At 39.5% G+C, this 20,458-nt stretch overlaps 1 protein-coding gene across 3 annotated transcripts in view; it reads right to left on the bottom strand.

Moving 5' to 3' along the window:
• The window catches only part of BRWD3 (bromodomain and WD repeat-containing protein), a 124,383-nt gene that overhangs the window by 6,999 nt on the left and 96,926 nt on the right, over positions 1-20,458 (bottom strand). For 2 of the 3 annotated variants that reach the window (XM_070101022.1, XM_070101024.1), the window contains 4 exons: positions 17,582-17,733; positions 16,666-16,902; positions 8,712-8,892; positions 7,465-7,792 (listed from right to left, as the gene is read on the bottom strand). In XM_070101022.1, the coding sequence (XP_069957123.1) occupies positions 7,465-7,792; positions 8,712-8,892; positions 16,666-16,902; positions 17,582-17,733 (898 nt within the window). The remainder of the gene's footprint in view (positions 1-7,464; positions 7,793-8,711; positions 8,893-16,665; positions 16,903-17,581; positions 17,734-20,458) is intronic. The other variant, XM_070101023.1, reaches the window with a different exon arrangement.

The raw sequence follows: 20,458 nt of genomic DNA, 5'->3' as shown, positions 1-20,458 counted from the left end.
CAGGGACCCAACAAAAAACAATATCTTTATGCTTGGTAAAGATGCGGCATAGCCAAAGTTGGATACGGAGGACTAAGGGGTGAGGTGTATCAAATTTCTGTATAGCCTGTAAAGCACTAAGGGAGTCTGAGACAACCACAAATGATGACACAGGCATAGATGCAATATGGATAAGTGCTGCAAGAATGGCATACAATTCAGCAGTAAAAATACTAGCCGAAGATAGTAAATGCCCTCGTATGACTGTCCGGAAACACTGCTGCGAATCCTAGGCCGTCAGAAGACTTAGAGCCATCTGTGTACACTGCAATGGCATGAGAATGAGAGTGGAAGTGGTCAAGAAAAAGAGAGCGGGAAGCAACCGTAGACAGTAGGGCTTTCGAGCAAGGGAGAGAGAAAGAACAGACTCGAACAGCTGGAACTTCCAAGGGGGGTAGGGAAAAGTGAGATGCTACATGAACATAGAAAGGTGGTAATTGAAGAGAAGACAAGAGCTAATGTAGGCGAAGAGAGAAGGGACGGAGCAAACAGGAGCGGCAAACAAATAAACAATGTCTACTAATATCGGTGACCATTCTATAAATGGAAGGACTGCGGAGATCATGAAAGCGTACATAGTAGCAAAGGCAATGGGCATCACGGCGATCGGATAAAGATGGAACGTTCGCTTCTGCATAGAGGCTCTCAATAGGGGAAGAGCGAAAAGCACCAAGGCATAAACGTAATCCTTGGTGATGAATGGGGTTAAGGCTAGAGAGAGTAGCAGGAGAGGCCGCTGAATAGATCTGGTCACCATAGTCAAGTTTCAACAAAATGAGGGTGGAATGTAGGTGAAGGAGAGTTCGACGATCAGCTCCCCATGAAAGATGAGCAAGGGGTTTAAGAAGGTTCAGCCGGCTGTGACAAGTTGTCTTCAGAGAGGTAATGTGAGGTTTCCAGGATAACCTACCTCAAAGAGGAGGCCTAGAAACCTGACTGTATCACGTTCAGGGATACGGGTGCCATAGAGGTATAAAGGATGGTCGGAGATGACAGAGCGTCTAGTGAAAGTAATTTGGCGAGTTTTGGTACTGGAAAATTTAAACCCATGTGTGGTGGCCCAATTGGAAACACGATCGACCGCATGCTGGAGAGAAACTGTAATGAGGTGACAATCAGCGCCTGCACAGGCAATAGCAAAGTCATCAACACAGAGGGCTGCTAGGTGAAACAGAGAGGGTGGCCGGATATCCGCCACAAAGCATACCTCCTTTGGTCACCACCCCCGGAATCCGAAAAGTGGCTTCCAGAGATACACCCGTCGCCCGAAAGACACCCAAAGCTACCCTCCGGGATACCGGAGAGGGATCGGGACATCCCCAGGCAATCCAGATCCCACGGCAAACTACTCCACCGCCAAGAACCTCAACGGAATGGGATGGACCCCGGTACACTTCTCCCTACCTATGAACTAGTGTGCCTGTGGGAAAAATTCCAAAGGCCAAAAAGAGGAAGGGCAAAAGGGAGGGGTGGGGAGGAGGAGGAAAGGAAAAGGGGAGGATGGGATAGGGAAGGGGGGATTGGGGGGTAATTAGGTTCGGTCTGAGGAAGGAGACTGACAGGTCTAATTCCTCAGACCAAGAGCCTCTTCACCACGCCAAGGAGCCCCCCTTGAAGAGGAAATGCCTATGTAGCACGAGTCAGCTTGTGATTACAGAAGAGCATTTCCTATGAAAGTATTGAGCACTTTTTTTTTTTTTTGCCTAGCAAAGCATTAATCTCGATCAAGCATTTTTTTTTTCCTCAAATGTATGGCTTTGCCGAAGACCACTATTGAGGTAGCAGCCTTCTGGCCTGCCTTCAGCACACACACAAGCTATTGTTTCAAAACATCTATCAAACAGTGGTCACAATGAAACAAATGTTTAATGGTAATAATGCACAGTGGAGGCCTCTGCATTTCACAGTACTAAAACTTAACAATTCAGCATTTGGGGATATAAATACAGCCTCTTATCTAGCTAGTGATGGAGCCCAGACTTAGAAAGAGGAATTCTTCCAGAGAAAACTTAAGGCAAAAGGAAGCAAACCAATCTTTTATGGTCATAAAGTAATTCTGGGAAATTTTATCCCTATGTAGTTCATCAGAAACCTACTCAGAAAATATTTCTACAGTGTTCAAAACAATGTGGTTTGGCACACAATAAACACAAACAGTGATGATGAATAACATTACCCCCTGAGCCTGGAGATGCATATTTACTGACCATGGTAGTCAAACATTACTTGCTACATAATCTATACTTGTTGAATCAATTATGCATAAATGTTGTATATTCTTATTTTGTTAGGTAAAGGGACACAAGTGCAATGGTATAACTCATTGGAAAATGTTGATGATGCTTTTACTAAAGCAACTGGTTTAATAATAAAAAAAAAAAAAAAAAATAAAGGGTTAAATCTGATCAATTTTGAAAGAGGGGTGGGAATACTTGCAGTTTTGAACTGTAGTATCAGCACCCCTCTGGCAACAGTGATGGAATGATTATAATTATAACCAAGCACTAAATCCTTAAGGGTCGAGTGATGGAATAAATGATGGTGAAAATTTTTTTTTTCCTGGGTCATCCTATCTTGGTGGGAGAGGGTAGTTTTCTTTTTTAAATTTTTTTTTTTAAAACTCATTCCATCTTGACTCTTTTGAGAACTTCATATTTTTGGTACATGTTTTTTAACAACATATGCAAAAGAACATCAAAGTTAATCAGCTGTATCAGTAACCTCTCTCCTTCCCATCCTTCTCCTCTCTCTGAAACCATATTTGCTTTGAGCATCACAGTTCCTGACCACATTATACTCTGGATTTATGCCACCTGAAGTTGTAAATGTCATGCATAATATGTTCAAAAAGTATGGTTATTGGTCAGTTATTAAATCCCTGCGAGGCAGAATTAGTCATGAAAAATTTTTTACACTTTCAATTACATCTACAACAATTAGTACATAGTCTTCACTTGTAATACTTCTCATTTCAACATAAAATTTATCAATAACCATCTGCAATTATGTACAATACAATATATTACTAGCCATAAGTATAATTATTTTTTTAAATAAATACAGTGGACCCCTACTTTACGATCAGCTCCCAATGCGACCAATTATGCAAGTGCATTTATGTAAGTGCGTTTGTACGTGTATGTTTGCGTGTCTGAAATGGACAAATCTAATTCACAATATTCCTTATGCGAACAAATTCGTTCAGTAATGGCACCTGAACATACTTCTGGAATGAAATAATATCGTAAACCGGGGGTCCACTGTATACTCCAAGTTGCACCTTCTCCCCCCTTTCACCATCTTATGAAACAAAGCCAGTCACTGATCAGGGTAGAACAGGAAGGCCCTGTGCCTCCACATCACCAGCTACGGTGCTTATGAAACATTGTACATACCTTTGAAACCCTTATAGATATTGGTAACATTTTTTCTTTGATACTGAAACTTTTTATTTCCAACTTCTAGCCTCATAAACCTCTTGTGCACCAGTGTTTATGATGAAGAAAACTTAGAAAAAAAAAATATACAATACCACAAGCTAGGGATTGGCAGAGAGCATGCATAGTTCCTTTGTATAAAGGCAAAGGGGATAAAAGAGAGTGCAAAAATTATAGGGGGAGAAGTCTGTTGAGTATACCTGGTAAAGTGTATGGTAGAGTTATTATTGAAAGAATTAAGAGTAAGACGGAGAATAGGATAGCAGATGAACAAGGAGACTTCAGGAAAGGTAGAGGGTGTGTGGACCAGGTGTTTACAGTGAAACATATAAGTGAACAGTATTTAGATAAGGCTAAAGAGGTCTTTGTGGCATTTATGGATTTGGAAAAGGCATATGACAGGGTGGATAGGGGGGCAATGTGGCAGATGTTGCAAGTGTATGGTGTAGGAGGTAGGTTACTGAAAGCAGTGAAGAGTTTTTACGAGGATAGTGAGGCTCAAGTTAGAGTATGTAGGAAAGAGGGAAATTTTTTCCCAGTAAAAGTAGGCCTTAGACAAGGATGTGTGATGTCACCGTGGTTGTTTAATATATTTATAGATGGGGTTGTAAGAGAAGTAAATGCGAGGGTCTTGGCAAGAGGCGTGGAGTTAAAAGATAAAGAATCACACACAAAGTGGGAGTTGTCACAGCTGCTCTTTGCTGATGACACTGTGCTCTTGGGAGATTCTGAAGAGAAGTTGCAGAGATTGGTGGATGAATTTGGTAGGGTGTGCAAAAGAAGAAAATTAAAGGTGAATACAGGAAAGAGTAAGGTTATGAGGATAACAAAAAGATTAGGTGATGAAAGATTGGATATCAGATTGGAGGGAGAGAGTATGGAGGAGGTGAACGTATCCAGATATTTGGGAGTGGACGTGTCAGCGGATGGGTCTATGAAAGATGAGGTGAATCATAGAATTGATGAGGGAAAAAGTGAGTGGTGCACTTAGGAGTGTGGAGACAAAGAACTTTGTCCTTGGAGGCAAAGAGGGGAATGTATGAGAGTATAGTTTTACCAACGCTCTTATATGGGTGTGAAGCGTGGGTGATGAATGTTGCAGCGAGGAGAAGGCTGGAGGCAGTGGAAATGTCATGTCTGAGGGCAATGTGTGGTGTGAATATAATGCAGAGAATTCGTAGTTTGGAAGTTAGGAGGAGGTGCGGGATTAACAAAACTGTTGTCCAGAGGGCTGAGGAAGGGTTGTTGAGGTGGTTCGGACATGTAGAGAGAATGGAGCAAAACAGAATGACTTGAAGAGTGTATCAGTCTGTAGTGGAAGGAAGGCGGGGTAGGGGTCGGCCTAGGAAAGGTTGGAGGGAGGGGGTAAAGGAGGTTTTGTGTGCGAGGGGCTTGGACTTCCAGCAGGCATGCATGAGCGTGTTTGATAGGAGGGAATGGAGACAAATGGTTTTTAATACTTGACGTGCTGTTGGAGTGTGAGCAAAGTAACATTTATGAAGGGATTCAGGGAAACCGGCAGGCCGGACTTGAGTCCTGGAGATGGGAAGTACAGTGCCTGCACTCTGAAGGAGGGGTGTTAATGTTGCAGTTTAAAAACTGTAGTGTAAAGCACCCTTCTGGCAAGACAGTGATGGAGTGAATGATGGTGAAAGTTTTTCTTTTTCGGGCCACCCTGCCTTGGTGGGAATCGGCCAGTGTGATAATAAAAAAAAAATAAAATAATAAAACCAAAAGCATTCACTCTGGGCACTGACTGATTGGAAGATATATGCCAGACACTCATACTATCATTCAGTCATCCATTGCATCCTGTTAGATCAACAATGAAGGGTAAATCTGAATACTGAGCACTGATTTGTACACTAAATGCCTCAATGTGTTGAAGCAGAGATGTTTAAGTTATATAGTTTACTAGGTACTCAGAAATTAGATTACAGGATGCAGTCATTAGCTTCTTGCACTTACCACGTCTTGTTCCTTCCTTCACTTGGAAACTAAGCTATCATTGGATTCCTGAAGACTATTTTTGGATTATTAAACCCAAAGAAAGTCAAGCATTGTGGCTTCTTTCTGTCAAACTCTTAGTCCTCTTCCTGACCAACACCCAAATACTGTAGATATTTAATGCTAAGTGAACAGGGGTAGCCGACTCAACAAGACTTATCTATACACAACTAGAAGGATATATGGGCGAGTCTCTACACCTGCTGCTCCTTTCACCTAGCAGCAAATAAACACTATGCTGAGGAGTTAGTCAGCATTGCATTCCTGTCTCACTAAGAGGTATACAGATATACATTTCATTTCTCATCTCTCATACAGCCTGACTGACCCTCAGCATTAAGAATGATAGACGCTAGTAAAAAGTGTAACACATTACAGTACTATCATTTTTTCTCATAATGATACAAAGGGATGGTACAAAGAATACATAAACAATGCCTCAGCCAGTCTTTCCTCACAGACACTCTCTATAGTCACTGAAAAATATTATAAAGAACCACAAAAAACTGCCATACCTGTGACCAGTTTCAAGGGTTCTTCTACCTGTACAGCCTGGTCTAAGGCCAGACTCCTTCCTTTCTGACTGCCTGTTTAACCACCTGTTGCTGCTAGCAGTGCATAGGTCAACATAGCTATCATAACCTGGGTGATCAACCACTTGCAGCAGGTAGTAATTTCCTCCTGAGAGCATCTACCTTTGTTTCAGCAATATTTCTGATATTTGCTGGAATAAGTCTTGGACCATGGATATTGACAATGTTCTCTACTTGTGCATAGATTTATTCTGCACTTCCTCCAAAATCTCTCACTGGCACATTGTTATGGCAGTGTATAAATAGAGAACAAAAGTAATGCACAAGCAGGTACATTATTTTTCTGTTTAAATGGAGAACAAAAGTAATGCACAAGCAGGTACATTATTTTTCTGTTTAAATGGAGAACAAAAGTAATGCACAAGCAGGTACATTATTTTTCTATATAAATGGAGAACAAAAGTAATGCACAAGCAGGTACATTATTTTTCTGTTTAAATGGAGAACAAAAGTAATGCACAAGCAGGTACATTATTTTTCTATATAAATGGAGAACAAAAGTAATGCACAAGCAGGTACATTATTTTTCTGTTTAAATGGAGAACAAAAGTAATGCACAAGCAGGTACATTATTTTTCTTCAGATTCAATGGCCATCTGCCAATCCAGTGTGACCCAGAGTAAACACAGGTGACTTGGACCTGCCTAGCATAGGCCAGCAGGCCTGCTGCAGTGCTCCTTCTTTCTTACGTTTCTTCTCCAGAAGTGTGCTGACATCACAATCTAATTACTCCTACATCCTTCCTTTAGACTGTAGGCACTTCCCTTTCCAAGCTCTAAATCCACATGGGTCACAGAGCACAATGATAGACCAGATTATAGGTGTAAGGTGAGTGGAGGTGAGGGTTAGTCAGGGTGCAATAGGTTAATTTCTTTTGAAAATTCATAGTGCATTAAAAGGTGAGACTTTCATCAAGGAAGACAGTTAGAATTATAGTTTCAGGGCATTTACTTGTTAAATAAGTCATACAGTGCCTGGGAATGGGAGAATAAGGCATCAAGGCACCACCATGAAGGTCTTATGGCAAGTAATATATACTACTATACATTATAGTTACCTGCTGGTTACATATGTAATCATTAAATATAGACTTATTTGACAATTATAGAATAGGATCTTATATTAAAACTATCTACCATAATAATTTGGAAAAATACCACCAATTCTCTTGGTTTAAGATTCGTCTTCAACTTTGTACCCTTTATTCCGAATTTTTTGAGCTCAAGGGGTCATGCAAATTTTGAATGGCGTGTTTTACATCCTGCCAATAGCATGAGAGCTAGAAAAGCTAGTGTTTCAGCAGCAGCAGTAGACAAGAGCCAGAAAGCCAACACCAGCATCAGTCAGCACAGGTTCAGCCACACGTGGGGTTAGTTGCCCACACGTACGTTTTGAGCGGGGGCTGCTTGTCCTGCTGGACGTTCCCTTCCTAGTTACAGCAGGCGTGGGAGAGCGTGAAGTTACCAGTGGACGCCTCTTCTGAACAACGCTGCTGCCTCCTGTGGAGAGAGCTGGAGATGCCTTGCGAGAGCTTGGCCCAGTCTGAGATGAACAAACTCTTCCGCTTGATGTTTTATTAGTAGAAATTAATTTTCCCTTTTGGTTGCAAGGATTAGCTTTAGATGTATTACGCTTACCTTGCGATATGTGACAGGATAAAATAGGCTTTATTTGGTCTTCAAAGTAAGCCTCCAAACGCAGTGTCATTGAGTATATCTGAAATAAGTTGGTAATTGGGTAATGAGCAAGATCAAGACAATATTAAATGTGCAAGAATGGTATATAATACCGACAAGATGAAATTAAGACACATGTGCAACATCTGGGTATCTTTATTGTAGACGTTTCGCCATCCAGTGGCTTTATCAATACAAATTCTAGGACATAGCTTGATGACAGTAGGACTATATACAGAAGATGAGGTAATCAGTCCCTCAACCTAGGAGTAGGTGCGAAGAGCACCATAGTCGTGGAGATTCTGAAGCAGAAGCAAGGAGTCTGGCGCTTATATAGTAACGTCAGGTGTAGTAGACGAGGGCATAGTCACTGGTAGGCGGGATTCCCCAGTGGAAGTAGGTCCTTCCCAAAGAGATGGGTTAGTTGTAGTAGTAACAACTACTACTACAACTAAGAGATGGGTTAGTTGTAGTAGTAACAACTACTACTACAACTAACCCATCTCTTTGGGAAGGACCTACTTCCACTGGGGAATCCCGCCTACCAGTGACTATGCCCTCGTCTACTACACCTGACGTTACTATATAAGCGCCAGACTCCTTGCTTCTGCTTCAGAATCTCCATGACTATGGTGCTCTTCGCACCTACTCCTAGGTTGAGGGACTGATTACCTCATCTTCTGTATACAGTCCTACTGTCTTCAAGCTATGTCCTAGAATTTGTATTGATAAAGCCACTGGATGGCGAACGTCTACAATAAAGATACCCAGATGTTGCACATGTGTCTTAATTTCACAATATTAAATAATATCTCAGAGTATATAATGAGTAATTCAAAATCTAAGATTCCAAAATATATTTACAGTAAGCTATATAACTACAGTCAATTCCAATTAATATGAGAAATAAATTTACCACTGAATGAATATTGAAGAAATCTCATTACTTGTAAACTTACCCGTGATCTTTTATTTGTGTTATAATTTTTAGAGTTAGTAAATATAAGTCTCATATCCTTCGCAAAGTCATGGGGAGCAGCATAACCATTGGCTGACAATTCCTCTCGCACTGTTGTCAGGTCCATAGGAACGTCAATAACCTGGCTGTAGTCTGGATACCGATCCAAGTTAACAGGATATCTGGATGAAAACAAAACCATCAATGTAGCGTGCATGTAAATAAAGACGAATGTATAAAAATGGGGAGGTGGAAAAGAATTCTTCCTCCATAAGCCATATTCATCATAAGAGGCGACTAAAATGCCGAGAGCAAGTGGCTAGTAAACCCTTCTATTGTATAAATTACTAAATTTAAAAAGAAAAACTTTAGTTTTTCTTTTTAGGCCACTCTGCTTCTGAGGGATATGGCTGGTGATAAAAAAATATAATAAAAATAATTTATTGTGAAGGGATTCAGGGAAACCTGTTAGCTGGGCTAGAGTATTGGAGGTGGGAAGTGCAATGCCTGTGCTTTAAAGGAGGGGTTTGGGATACGTATTTGCTGTGTGAAGTGATATCTAAACCATCACATCTGGGCACCTCTGCAAAGACAGTGATTATGTGTGAATAATGGTGAAAGTTTTTTCTTTTTTGGGTCACTGCCTCAGTGGGAGATGGCCAAAGTGTTAAAAAAAAAAAAGAAGTACGTATATATACATACAGTAGAAACTCAGTACTCGAACAGTTCCCAACTTGAGCAATTTGGTATTTGAATGCTTTGTTTGGTTTGTTGCTCGGCACTTGACCAAACAAACACGACCTGCCAGAACATGCAAGGCGAGACAGGTCACATGTGTGGGTATTCCTGCCTGAAACAATGTACAAGTCACTATGGGGGCCTAAGAAGATTAGTGATAACAGTCAACCCAAAAGCAGCGCCTGCGTGTCTGATCTTACTACCGAGTTTCGTATGACGAAATCTATCTCAGGAAGAAAGCACAAAGAGACAGAAAAGAGAAAGAACCCCAGAAGCATTTACCTAACTTCCTCCTCATGTTCCTCACCATCTTCCACATACGTCATCAAGTCTCCAGTTACAGGTGAAGTGAGAATAAATTTGCTTTTATTTCATCTATTAATTGGGCTTAGTTTTTTCTTTTTTAGATTTATGCATGCTAGGCTTGTAAACTTCACGTTAAAATGCTTTTGCGAGTGTATTTTTGGGGGTTTGAAATGGATTAATCTAATTTACATTATTCCTCATGGGAAAAATTCATTCAGTACTCGAACAGCCTTCTGGAATGAATTAAGTTCAAGGACCGAGGTACTACTGTGATTACGTATGAGTGATGGTGAAAGTGTTGAATGATGAAAGTATTTTTTTTCTTTTTGGGTTTTTTACTTTCTTTTTGGGTCATCCTGCCTCGGTGGGAAATGACCGATGTCTAAAAAAAATAAAAAAAAGTATATAATTTGTTTATTTATTTATTTATTCTCTATGGGGAAGTGGAATAGAATTCTTCCTCTGTAAGCCACGCGTGTTGTAAGTGGCAACTGAAATGCCGGGAACAAGGGACTAGTAACCCCTTCTCCTATATATACAGTGGACCCCCGCCTTACAAACGCATCGCATTACGTTAAATCCGCCATACGAAGCATTTGAACTCGCCTGGCACCTCAGCGCCAGTGTTTACAAGCCAGCTAGTGCGGTCACATCTATGCATACATTCGGTACATTTCACATTATCCCAGTGTTTTTAGTGCTTGTAACTGTAAAATAAGTCACCATGGACCCCAAGAAAGCTTCTAGTGCCATCCCTGTGGTAAAAAGGGCAAGAATTAGTATGGAATTGAAAAAAGAGATTAAGGAAATGTGTGCAAAATGGGTTGAACTGCAAACCTTTACGGATGAAAATCACCCTGACACAGCTACTGCAAGCCGTGTTGGCAACCTGTACAATGACAATGTTATGGCCCATTTTAGGAAAGTCTTAAAGGAATGGGAGATACAGAGCTTTATGGACAGATTTGTTGTGCGACAGGTCCAGCGACTCTCAAGCTGGTCCTAGTGGCATTAAAAGATGAAGGGAAGTAACCCTGGAAAAGGACTTGCTACCTCAAGCCATAATGGAAGGGGATTCCCCTTCTAAACAATAACTTCCACACTCTCCCCTCCTCCTATCCCATCAATCATCACCAGATCTTCAATAAAGGTAAGTGTCATGTATTCTTTTCTTAGTAGAGTAGTAATTGTGCATGTCTTCTTCAGTTGTGTGTATTAAAATTAATATTTCATGTGGTAAAAAATTTTTTTTTTTCATACTTTGAGGTGTCAGGAACGGATTAATTTGATTTCCATTATTTATGGGAAAATTAATTCGGCTAACGATAATTTCAGCTTACGATGAGCTCTCAGGAACGGATTAATATCATAAGGCGGGGGTCCACTGTATTACTAAATGTAAAAGTAGAAACTTTCATTTTTTCTTTTGGGCCACCCCGCCTTGGTGGGATACGGCTGGTGCGTTGAAAGAAAGATACACAGTGGAACCTCTGCTTACGAGTTTAATCTGTTCTGTGAGCTTGCTTGTATCCAGATTTGCTCTTATGTTGAGTCAATTTTCCTCATTTAAATTAACTGAAATGGTATTACTCTGTTCCAGTGGAATTCCAGGCACGACAAAATACTTCAATATTTCGCTAATATCAACTCTAAGGTTTATTTATCTATCACAATTCATCTGACATAATAAACAACATTAACCCCTTGACTGTCACAACCCCCAATCCTGAGGTGTCTCCTGGTTTTGCAAAATTAAAAAAAAAAAATTAAAAAAAAAAATCTTATGAAATGATAGAGAATCTTTTCCCGATTGTAATGTAATAACATGGAAACACAATATACACTAGAATGAATAAAATACTACGTTATTACGTATGTGGCTAGTGGTGGTGGCAGCATAGCAGCCATTGTTGTTGTTGGGATCTATAGGGCCAACACAGCGGCCATTCCTGCTCCTGACTACATACCTTCCCATGCTCTTTTTATAACAGAAAATGGAGTGTTTGTGAGGCAAACTGCATTAGACCACTACATAGTTTCATAAGGAAAGCAAAGTAAAGAAATTATTTGGTGTGTACTACAGCATTTACCTTGGAGAAATGTTGTCAGTAGATGGTGGAGAAGAAATGCTGGACACAGTGGCACATGCTGTCAGGACTTCATTTCATTTCGTCCTTTTTCTCTCACATCAACAGCAGCTTTTCCATCTTTTCATGGACAGAGGTTTGCTGCTTAGGAATTACTGTAATGCCCTTTGCTGGCACTATAGCCTTTATAGACTCCTTTGCTTTAGTACTGTACATAACATAGAAGTGCTATGCTGGTACATGCTGCCTGGCCAGGTCCTTAACCCTCACACCTAGTGTGTGTTAATCTATGATTTCCTGCTTTAAATCCATGGTAATCATAAGAACATAAGAAAGAAGGAACACTGTAACAGGCCTACTGACCCATGCAGAGCAGGTCCATGTCCCCCTCCCCCGGATTATCCCAATGACCCACCCAGTTTGGTCATCCCCACTCAAGGATGGAGCACTGTACCAGACCCAGCAACACAAGCTAGTCAGGTCCAACTCACACCCACCCACACTCACTCATGTATTTATCTAACCTATTTTTAAAACTACACAATGTTTTAGCCTCGATAACTGTACTCGGGAGCTTGTTCCACTCATCCACAACTCTATTACCAAACCAGTACTTTCCTATATCCTTCCTGAATCTGAATTTTTCCAACTTGAAACCATTGCTGCGAGTCCTGTCTTGGCTGGAAATTTTCAGCACACTATTTACATCACCTTTATTTATTCCAGTTTTCCATTTATACACCTCAATCATATCCCCCCTAATTCTACGCCTTTCGAGAGAGTGCAGATTCAGGGCCTTCAGTCTATCCTCATAGGGAAGATTTCTGATACATGGGATCATCTTTGTCATCCTCCTTTATAAGTTTTCCAGAGCATTTATATCCATTCTGTAATACGGTGACCAGAACTGAGCAGCTTAGTCTAAATGAGGTCTAACCAAGGATATATAGAGTTGAAGAACAACCTGAGGACTTCTATTATTTATACTTCTAGATATGAAGCCAAGAATTCTGTTAGCTTTATTGCGAACACTAATGCACTGTTGTCTTGGTTTTAGGTTACTGCTAACCAGAACTCCTAAATCCTTTTCAGTAGTATTAAGATCTACATTTAGTTTATATGTGGCATGGTTATTTAACTGTCCAACATTTAGAACTTTGCATTTGTCAATATTAAACTGCATCTGCCACTTCTCCGACCATTGCGTCAGTCTATTCAAATCATCCTGGAGTGCTCTAATGTCCTCATTAGAATGAATTGGACGGCCTATTTTGGTGTCATCAGCAAATTTGCTTATGTTGCTATTTATTCCCTCATCTATGTCGTTTATGTAAATTGTGAACAACAACGGGCCCAACACTGACCCCCGAGGAACACCGCTTGTGACGTGTCCCCATTCTGATTTCTCTCCATTTATGCAAACTCTCTGCTGTCTATTTGTCAGCCATGCCTCTACCCAAGAAAAAATTTCTCCTCCTATTCCATGTGCCCTAAGTTTCCTCAATAGCCTCTGGTGTGGAACTCTATCAAAAGCCTTACTGAAGTCCATATACACAATATCATATTCATTACCATGATCTACCTCCTCAAACACCTTAGTGAAAAAAGTTAGTAAATTCGTAAGACAGGAACGCCCCTTTGTAAAACTGTTGAGAATCATTAATCAATCTGTGCCTGTCAAGATGGCTACGAATTGCTTCGGCAATTATTGATTCCATAAATTTTCCCACTATGGAGGTAAGGCTTATTGGTCTATAATTCGAAGCCAAGGACCTGTCACCTGCCTTGTAAATAGATATTACATTTGCCATTTTCCACTTATTAGGCACTATGCCAGTTTGTAGTGATATGTTAAAAAGATTAGACAAAGGTATGCTAAGTTCCTCTTCACATTCCTTTAACATCCTTTCAAACAGTTCATCAGGACCTGGGGATTTGTTAGGTTTTAGTTTCTCTATTAGTCTGAGGACCCTGTCACTAGTTACCGCAATCGTACATAGTTTATCATCCTGTTCTACGTAATCTATTATTTCAGGAATATCGCTAGTATTTTCCTCTAGCAAATAACTGCACGAAATGTAAGGAAAACACAAGAATTCCTTCCACCATGAGGGAGGCTCCATAAGCACACATGGACTGGCCAGCTTTGTTTTGGTACACACTGCCATCTCGTGGTGGCGTTCTCAAACTTATTGTATGTAGTATGTACATATTATATATTTCTTTTTTCAACAAGCCAGTCACCCTCCCACCAAGGAAGGGTGACCCAAAAAAGAAAGAAAATCCCCAAAAAGAAAATACTTTCATCTTCAATCAACACTTTCACCTCACTCACACATAATCACTGTTTTTGCAGAGGTGCTCAGAATACAACAGTTTAGAAGCATATACGTATAAAGATACACAACATATCCCTCCAAACTGCCAATATCCCAAAACCCCTCCTTTAAAGTGCAGGCATTGTACTTCCCATTTCCAGGACTCAAGTCCGACTATGAAAATAACCGGTTTCCCTGAATCCCTTCACTAAATATTACCCTGCTCACACTCCAACAGATCGTCAGGTCCCAAGTATCATTCGTCTCCATTCACTCCTATCTAACACGCTCATGCACGCTTGCTGGAAATTCAAGCCCCTCGCCCACAAAACCTCCTTTACCCCCTCTTTCCAACCCTTTCGAGGACAACCCCTACCCCTCCTTCCTTCCCCTATAGATTTATATGCTTTCCATGTCATTCTACTTTGATCCATTCTCTCTAAATGACCAAACCACCTCAACAACCCCTCTTCTGCCCTCTGACTAATGCTTTTATTAACTCCACACCTTCTCCTAATTTCCACACTCCGAATTTTCTGCATAATATTTACACCACACATTGCCCTTAGACAGGACATCTCCACTGCCTCCAACCGTCTCCTTGCTGCTGCATTTACCACCCAAGCTTCACATCCATATAAGAGTGTTGGTACTACTATACTTTCATACATTCCCTTCTTTGTAGTAGGTTGGTAGACAGCAACCACCCAGGGAGGTACTACCGTCCTGCCAAGTGAGTGTGAAACAAAAGCCTGTAATTGTTTTACATGATGGTGGGATTGCTGGTGTCTTTTGTCTGTCTCATAAATATGCAAGATTATAGGCATGTCTTGCTACTTCTACTTACACTTAGGTCACACTACACATACATGCACACGTTTATTCATACACACTCATCTGAGTTTTCTTTGATTTTATCTTAATAGTTCTTGGTCTTATTACTTTTCCTTTTATATCCATGGGGAAGTGGAATAAGAATCTTTCCTCCATAAGCCATGTGTGTTGTAAAAGTCAACTAAAATGCCGGGAACAATGGGCTAGTAACCCCTTTTCCTGTAAAGATTACTAAAAAGAATAAGAAGAAGAAAAATTATCTGACTAATACTTTTATTAATTCCACACCTTCTTATTTACACCACACATTGCCCTTAGACAGGACATCTCCACTGCCTCCAACCGCCTCCTTGCTGCAGCATTTACAACCCAAGCTTCACACCCATAAAAGTGTTGGTACTACTATACTTTCATACATTCCCTTCTTTGCCTCCATAGGTAACATTTTTTGTCTCCACATATACCTCAATGCACCACTCACCTTTTTTCCTTCATAAATTCTATGATTAACCTCATCCTTCATAAATCCATCCGCTGACACATCAACTCCCAAATATCTGAAAACATTCACTTCTTCCATACTACTACTCCCCAATTTGATATCCAAGTTTTCTTTATTTAAATCATTTGATACCCTCATCACCTTACTCTTTTCTATGTTCACTTTCAACTTTCTACCTTTATACATATTATTATTATCATTAGTGCGTACCTATTATAATTTATATTATTATATTACGTATATTATATTATACATATTATTATTATTGTTATTAGTACGTACGTATTAATTTTTTTTTTTTCAACAAGTCGGCCGTCTCCCACCGAGGCAGGGTGACCCAAAAAAGAAAGAAAATCCCCAAAAAGAAAATACTTTCATCATCATTCAACATTTTCACCACACTCACACATTATCACTGTTTTTGCAGAGGTGCTCAGAATACAACAGTATAGAAGCATATACATATAAAGATACACAACATATCCCTCCAAACTGCCAGTATAATTGTTATTATTATTAATTTAGGAAACTGGAGCACAGATCCAATTCCCTAGATCAAGAGCAAGAGCCCCTCAGCAGCGTCAAGGAACCTCCCTTGAGGCTCGCTTGCATCCTGAAATTTCGCTCGTATTCAGAAACAAAAAATCGACCAAGCGACTTTTCACATCCCGAAAAACTCGCATGGTGGGGCACTCGTAAGCCGAGGTTTACTGTATATATATTCTTTCAACACACCGGGTGTATCCCACAGAGGTAAGGTGGCCCAAAAGAAAGAAAAACCCATATAAAAAGAAAAAACTTTTATTATCAGTCAACACTTTCACCATCACTCATACACAATCACCATCTTGGCAGAGGCACCCAGATACGACAGTTTAGCTACTCCAAACTGCGAATATCCCAAACCCCTCCTTTAAAGTGCTGGCATTGTACTTCCCACCTCCAGGACTCAAGCCCAGCTAACAGTTTTCCCTGAATCCCTTCACAAAATATTGCCCTGCTCACATGCCAACAGCTCGTCATATATTTTTAAAAAATTATATGAAAAATCCATAAAAATCTATACATACGTACTTTGATGTTTCAGAGTATTAAAATGTAATAAAGAAAAAGTACCTCACTAATACAAGGAATTTGTAGTCAACAATTTACAAGATGTATTCATCTTACCTGAAAGGCATGGAATCTTCTCTCTCAAAAATGCTTCTCAAGAGATCTTTGCACTTTTGCTGCCATGTACGATTATCTGGCAATGCTTGGCCACGGCCCCGGAGCCCTTTGCTGTGACTTCCTTTACCACTGCCTCTCGACACTCCCTCCAGGTTTTCTTCATCGCTGTGGTCTGGGGAATGATAATTGGCCTGCAGCTCATGATACATGTGTGTTGGGTCAACACACATTCCATCTCTGAAGTAACATAAAAAAAAAAAATGGTTTTATTCAATATCTTAATCCTGAATATAAAATGTAAATTATTTTTTACAAGTTAAATGATATATAAATGATAAATATATACATACATATATATATATATATATATATATATATATATATATATATATATATATATATATATATATATATATATATATACATACATATATATATACATATATATATACATACACATATATATATACACATATATATATATACACATATATATATATATACATATATATATATATACATATATATATATATATACATATATATATATATATATATACACATATATATATAAATATATATATATATATATATATACATATATATATATATATACATATATATATATATATACATATATATATATATATACATATATATATATATACATATATATACGAGTGGCAAACTTCACTTTTCATATTTATAAGCGCAAACCATAGCACTCAAGTTTTTCCACGATCTGCTATGTAAGGCTTTCAAATTACTTTTGGCTTAAGTGTGACTTAGTCTCTCCTAGCATAGTTTTTTACTTATCTTTTATACAGCTATTAAAATGAGCAAATAGAGGACTAATCATGATTTTTAAAACTGCCATGTCATAAAAAAAAAAAAAAAAAAAACTTAGATAACATACTTGATAAGCTCCAGACAGAGTTCTGTGACAATCCTGGCTTGACGTACAATGTTGCTGCCTTTCTGGTTAAATTTCTCTGTATTGGTGGCAATATATCGAACATCAAACTGGACAGCATTGATGCGTCGATAAAACCGATTATCTAGTCTACTCTGAAAGGCATCAAACAAAAATATGAAACCATCAATTGATAACTTGAGCTTGATCTAACTACAATTTCTCAACACACTGGACATCTCCCACCAAGGTTGGGCGACCCGAAAAAGAAGAAACACTTTCACTGTCATTCATTCAATCAATGTCTTCCTAACAGAGTGCTTATATCACAGCTCAAATGACCCTCTGAACTGCAACATCCCCAAAGTGCAGGCACTGTGCTTCCCACCTCCAGGACTCAAACTCAGCTAATTAATATTCCTGAATCCTTACATAAATGTTCTGCTCACACTCCACCAGCATGTCAAACCATAAAAACCACTTGCCTCCACTCACTCCTGCCTAACATGTTCACACAAACCTGTTGGATGTCAAAGCCTCTAGCACTCAAAATCTCCCTTACCCCCCTCCCTCCAACTGGCCCAACTCCTACCCTTTGTTCCCTTCAGCTCTAATATATATCATTTAGGTATGCATACTGGTCAGAAAGCCTGTCATAAGTCTGAGTCATCGCTAAGTGAGGAGAGGCTGTATTATCATGCAGCTCTCTCTCTCTTCTCCTCCTATGAATACATATTTAGGACTTTCAGGTGTTCCCAGTAATTTAAATGCTTTACTAGCTCTTTGCAGGCCATAAATGTCTATATATATGTTCTGGCTACAATCTCTCTCCTGCCCTGAATGCGGTTGTTAAGAACAGTCAGCTGATATAATTACTACCAGGTCTTGCACATGTTCCTTTCATTCTATTTAATGATCTTCCTGGGTTCTGTATAGTGTCCTTATTGAGTTCTTTATTCTTTCCACATCTACGCAGTTGGAATTAATCACCACTGAACATCATGGCGTTCTTACCGAGTTCTTTATTCTTTCCACATCTACGCAGTTGGAATTAATCACCACTGAACATCATGGTGTTCTCCACTGCCCACTGGCAAACCCTCCTTATATCTTCATGCAATTTTTTTGCATCTTCTAAGGTGACTCATGCTAATTTTAATGTTATCTGCAAATGATGATACACAACCATGATGGGTGCTTTTATCTGTCAGCTATGAGGACAAAAAACAGTAGAGGCACCAGGACAGTGCCTTTGGGTACTTAGCTTTTTAGTGCTGGATTTTGCTGTTTACTTCTATTGTGCGTGTTCTGTCAGCAACTTTAAAATCTATCTGCCTACCTTCTCCATTAAGCCTATGGCCCTCATTTTGTGTGCAATCACCCCATAATTGCATCTGACAAATGTCATTGCAAAATCTGTAAATATCATATCCGTGTTTTGGTCTTCTTTTAATGCCTCTGTAACTATCACAGTGGTTTAGCAGTTGTGACAAGCATGATCTGGATCTAAAAACCATGCTGGTTTAAGTTGTGCAGATTGTGCTGTTCCATAAAGTTTGTAATCTGGCATCTCATCACTCTTTCAATGACTTATGATGTGGGATGGTAGCCTACTGGTCTTTAATTTTTTGGCTAGCACTCTCTCTCTTAGGGTCTCTGGAATTTCACCTGGATCCAAGCTTTCTCTAAAGGATATAGAGTGCTCACATTAGTGGTGTTTTGCACTTTTTTATAAGGAATATTGTGAACCTGGTCCAAGAGATGAGTAAACGGGCATGTTTTCTATTTCTTTTTCAAATTCTATTGGACTAGTACTAATGAAGAGAATCCATAGTTTGGAGGACTGAGGAGGGGTTATTGAGACGGTTTGGACATGTAGAAAAGATGGAAAATAGAATGACAGTGTATAACTCTAGTGGAGGAAAGGTGTGGCAGAGGTCAGCCTAGGAAAGGTTGGAGGGAGGGGGTAAAGGGAGTTTTGTGTGTGAGGGGCTTGGACTCCCAGCAAGCATGCACGAGTGTGTTAGATACAAGCAAATGGAGACAAATGGTTTTTAGGACTTGACATGTTGTTGGAGTGTAAGCAAGGTAACATTTATGAAAGGATTCAGGGAAACGGGCAGGCCGGACTTGATTCCTGGAGATGTGAAGTACAGTGCTGGCACTCTGAAGGAGGGGTGTTAATGTTGCAGTTTTATAACTGTAGTGTAAGCATGCTTCTGGTATAATACAGTGATGGAGTGAATGATGGAAGTTTCTCTTTTTCAGGCCACCCTGCCTTGGTGGGAAACTAATGTCAGTTATTTGGTTTGCATGGCCTTCAGATGGAATGAAAAAAGTTTTTGCATTCTCCATCCAGCTTTCATTTAGTGTTTTTTTTTTGATCATCAACTCGTATTGGCATCTTAGAATTTCACTTATTTTCTGTTCGACTGTATATGAACCTCCTGTTATTAATGGACCAATTCTACATGAAGTTCTTAGCTTGGATTTTGCATATGTATAGAAATATTTGGCATTTCTTGCAATATCCTAGATGGCTCCTGTTTGGTACAGCAGCTTAAGTGTTTGTTTTATCTCGGTTATCTCATGGCTAAGATGATCTTTTCTTTGTCGTGAATTTGGTAACCCTTTCTTCTACCATATGTTCTTCTATGTGCTCTTTATCTGATCTTCTAGGTTTTTCTCAATGGTATATATTTAATGCAGACCTCGTATGCTTCTGCATTCAGCATGTGAGATAGCAGATATATCTTGCTGCTTCTACTTGCACTTTAGTCACACTACATATGAATGTACACGCATATATATTTACACAACCATCTGGATTTTCCCTATTTTCTTAATAGTTCTCGTTCTTTATTTCCTCTTATCTCCATG

The sequence above is a fragment of the Cherax quadricarinatus genome, chromosome 75 (assembly GCF_038502225.1).
Source record: "Cherax quadricarinatus isolate ZL_2023a chromosome 75, ASM3850222v1, whole genome shotgun sequence".
Lineage (NCBI taxonomy): Eukaryota > Metazoa > Arthropoda > Malacostraca > Decapoda > Parastacidae > Cherax > Cherax quadricarinatus.
This window is presented reverse-complemented; position numbering and strand designations above follow the sequence as displayed.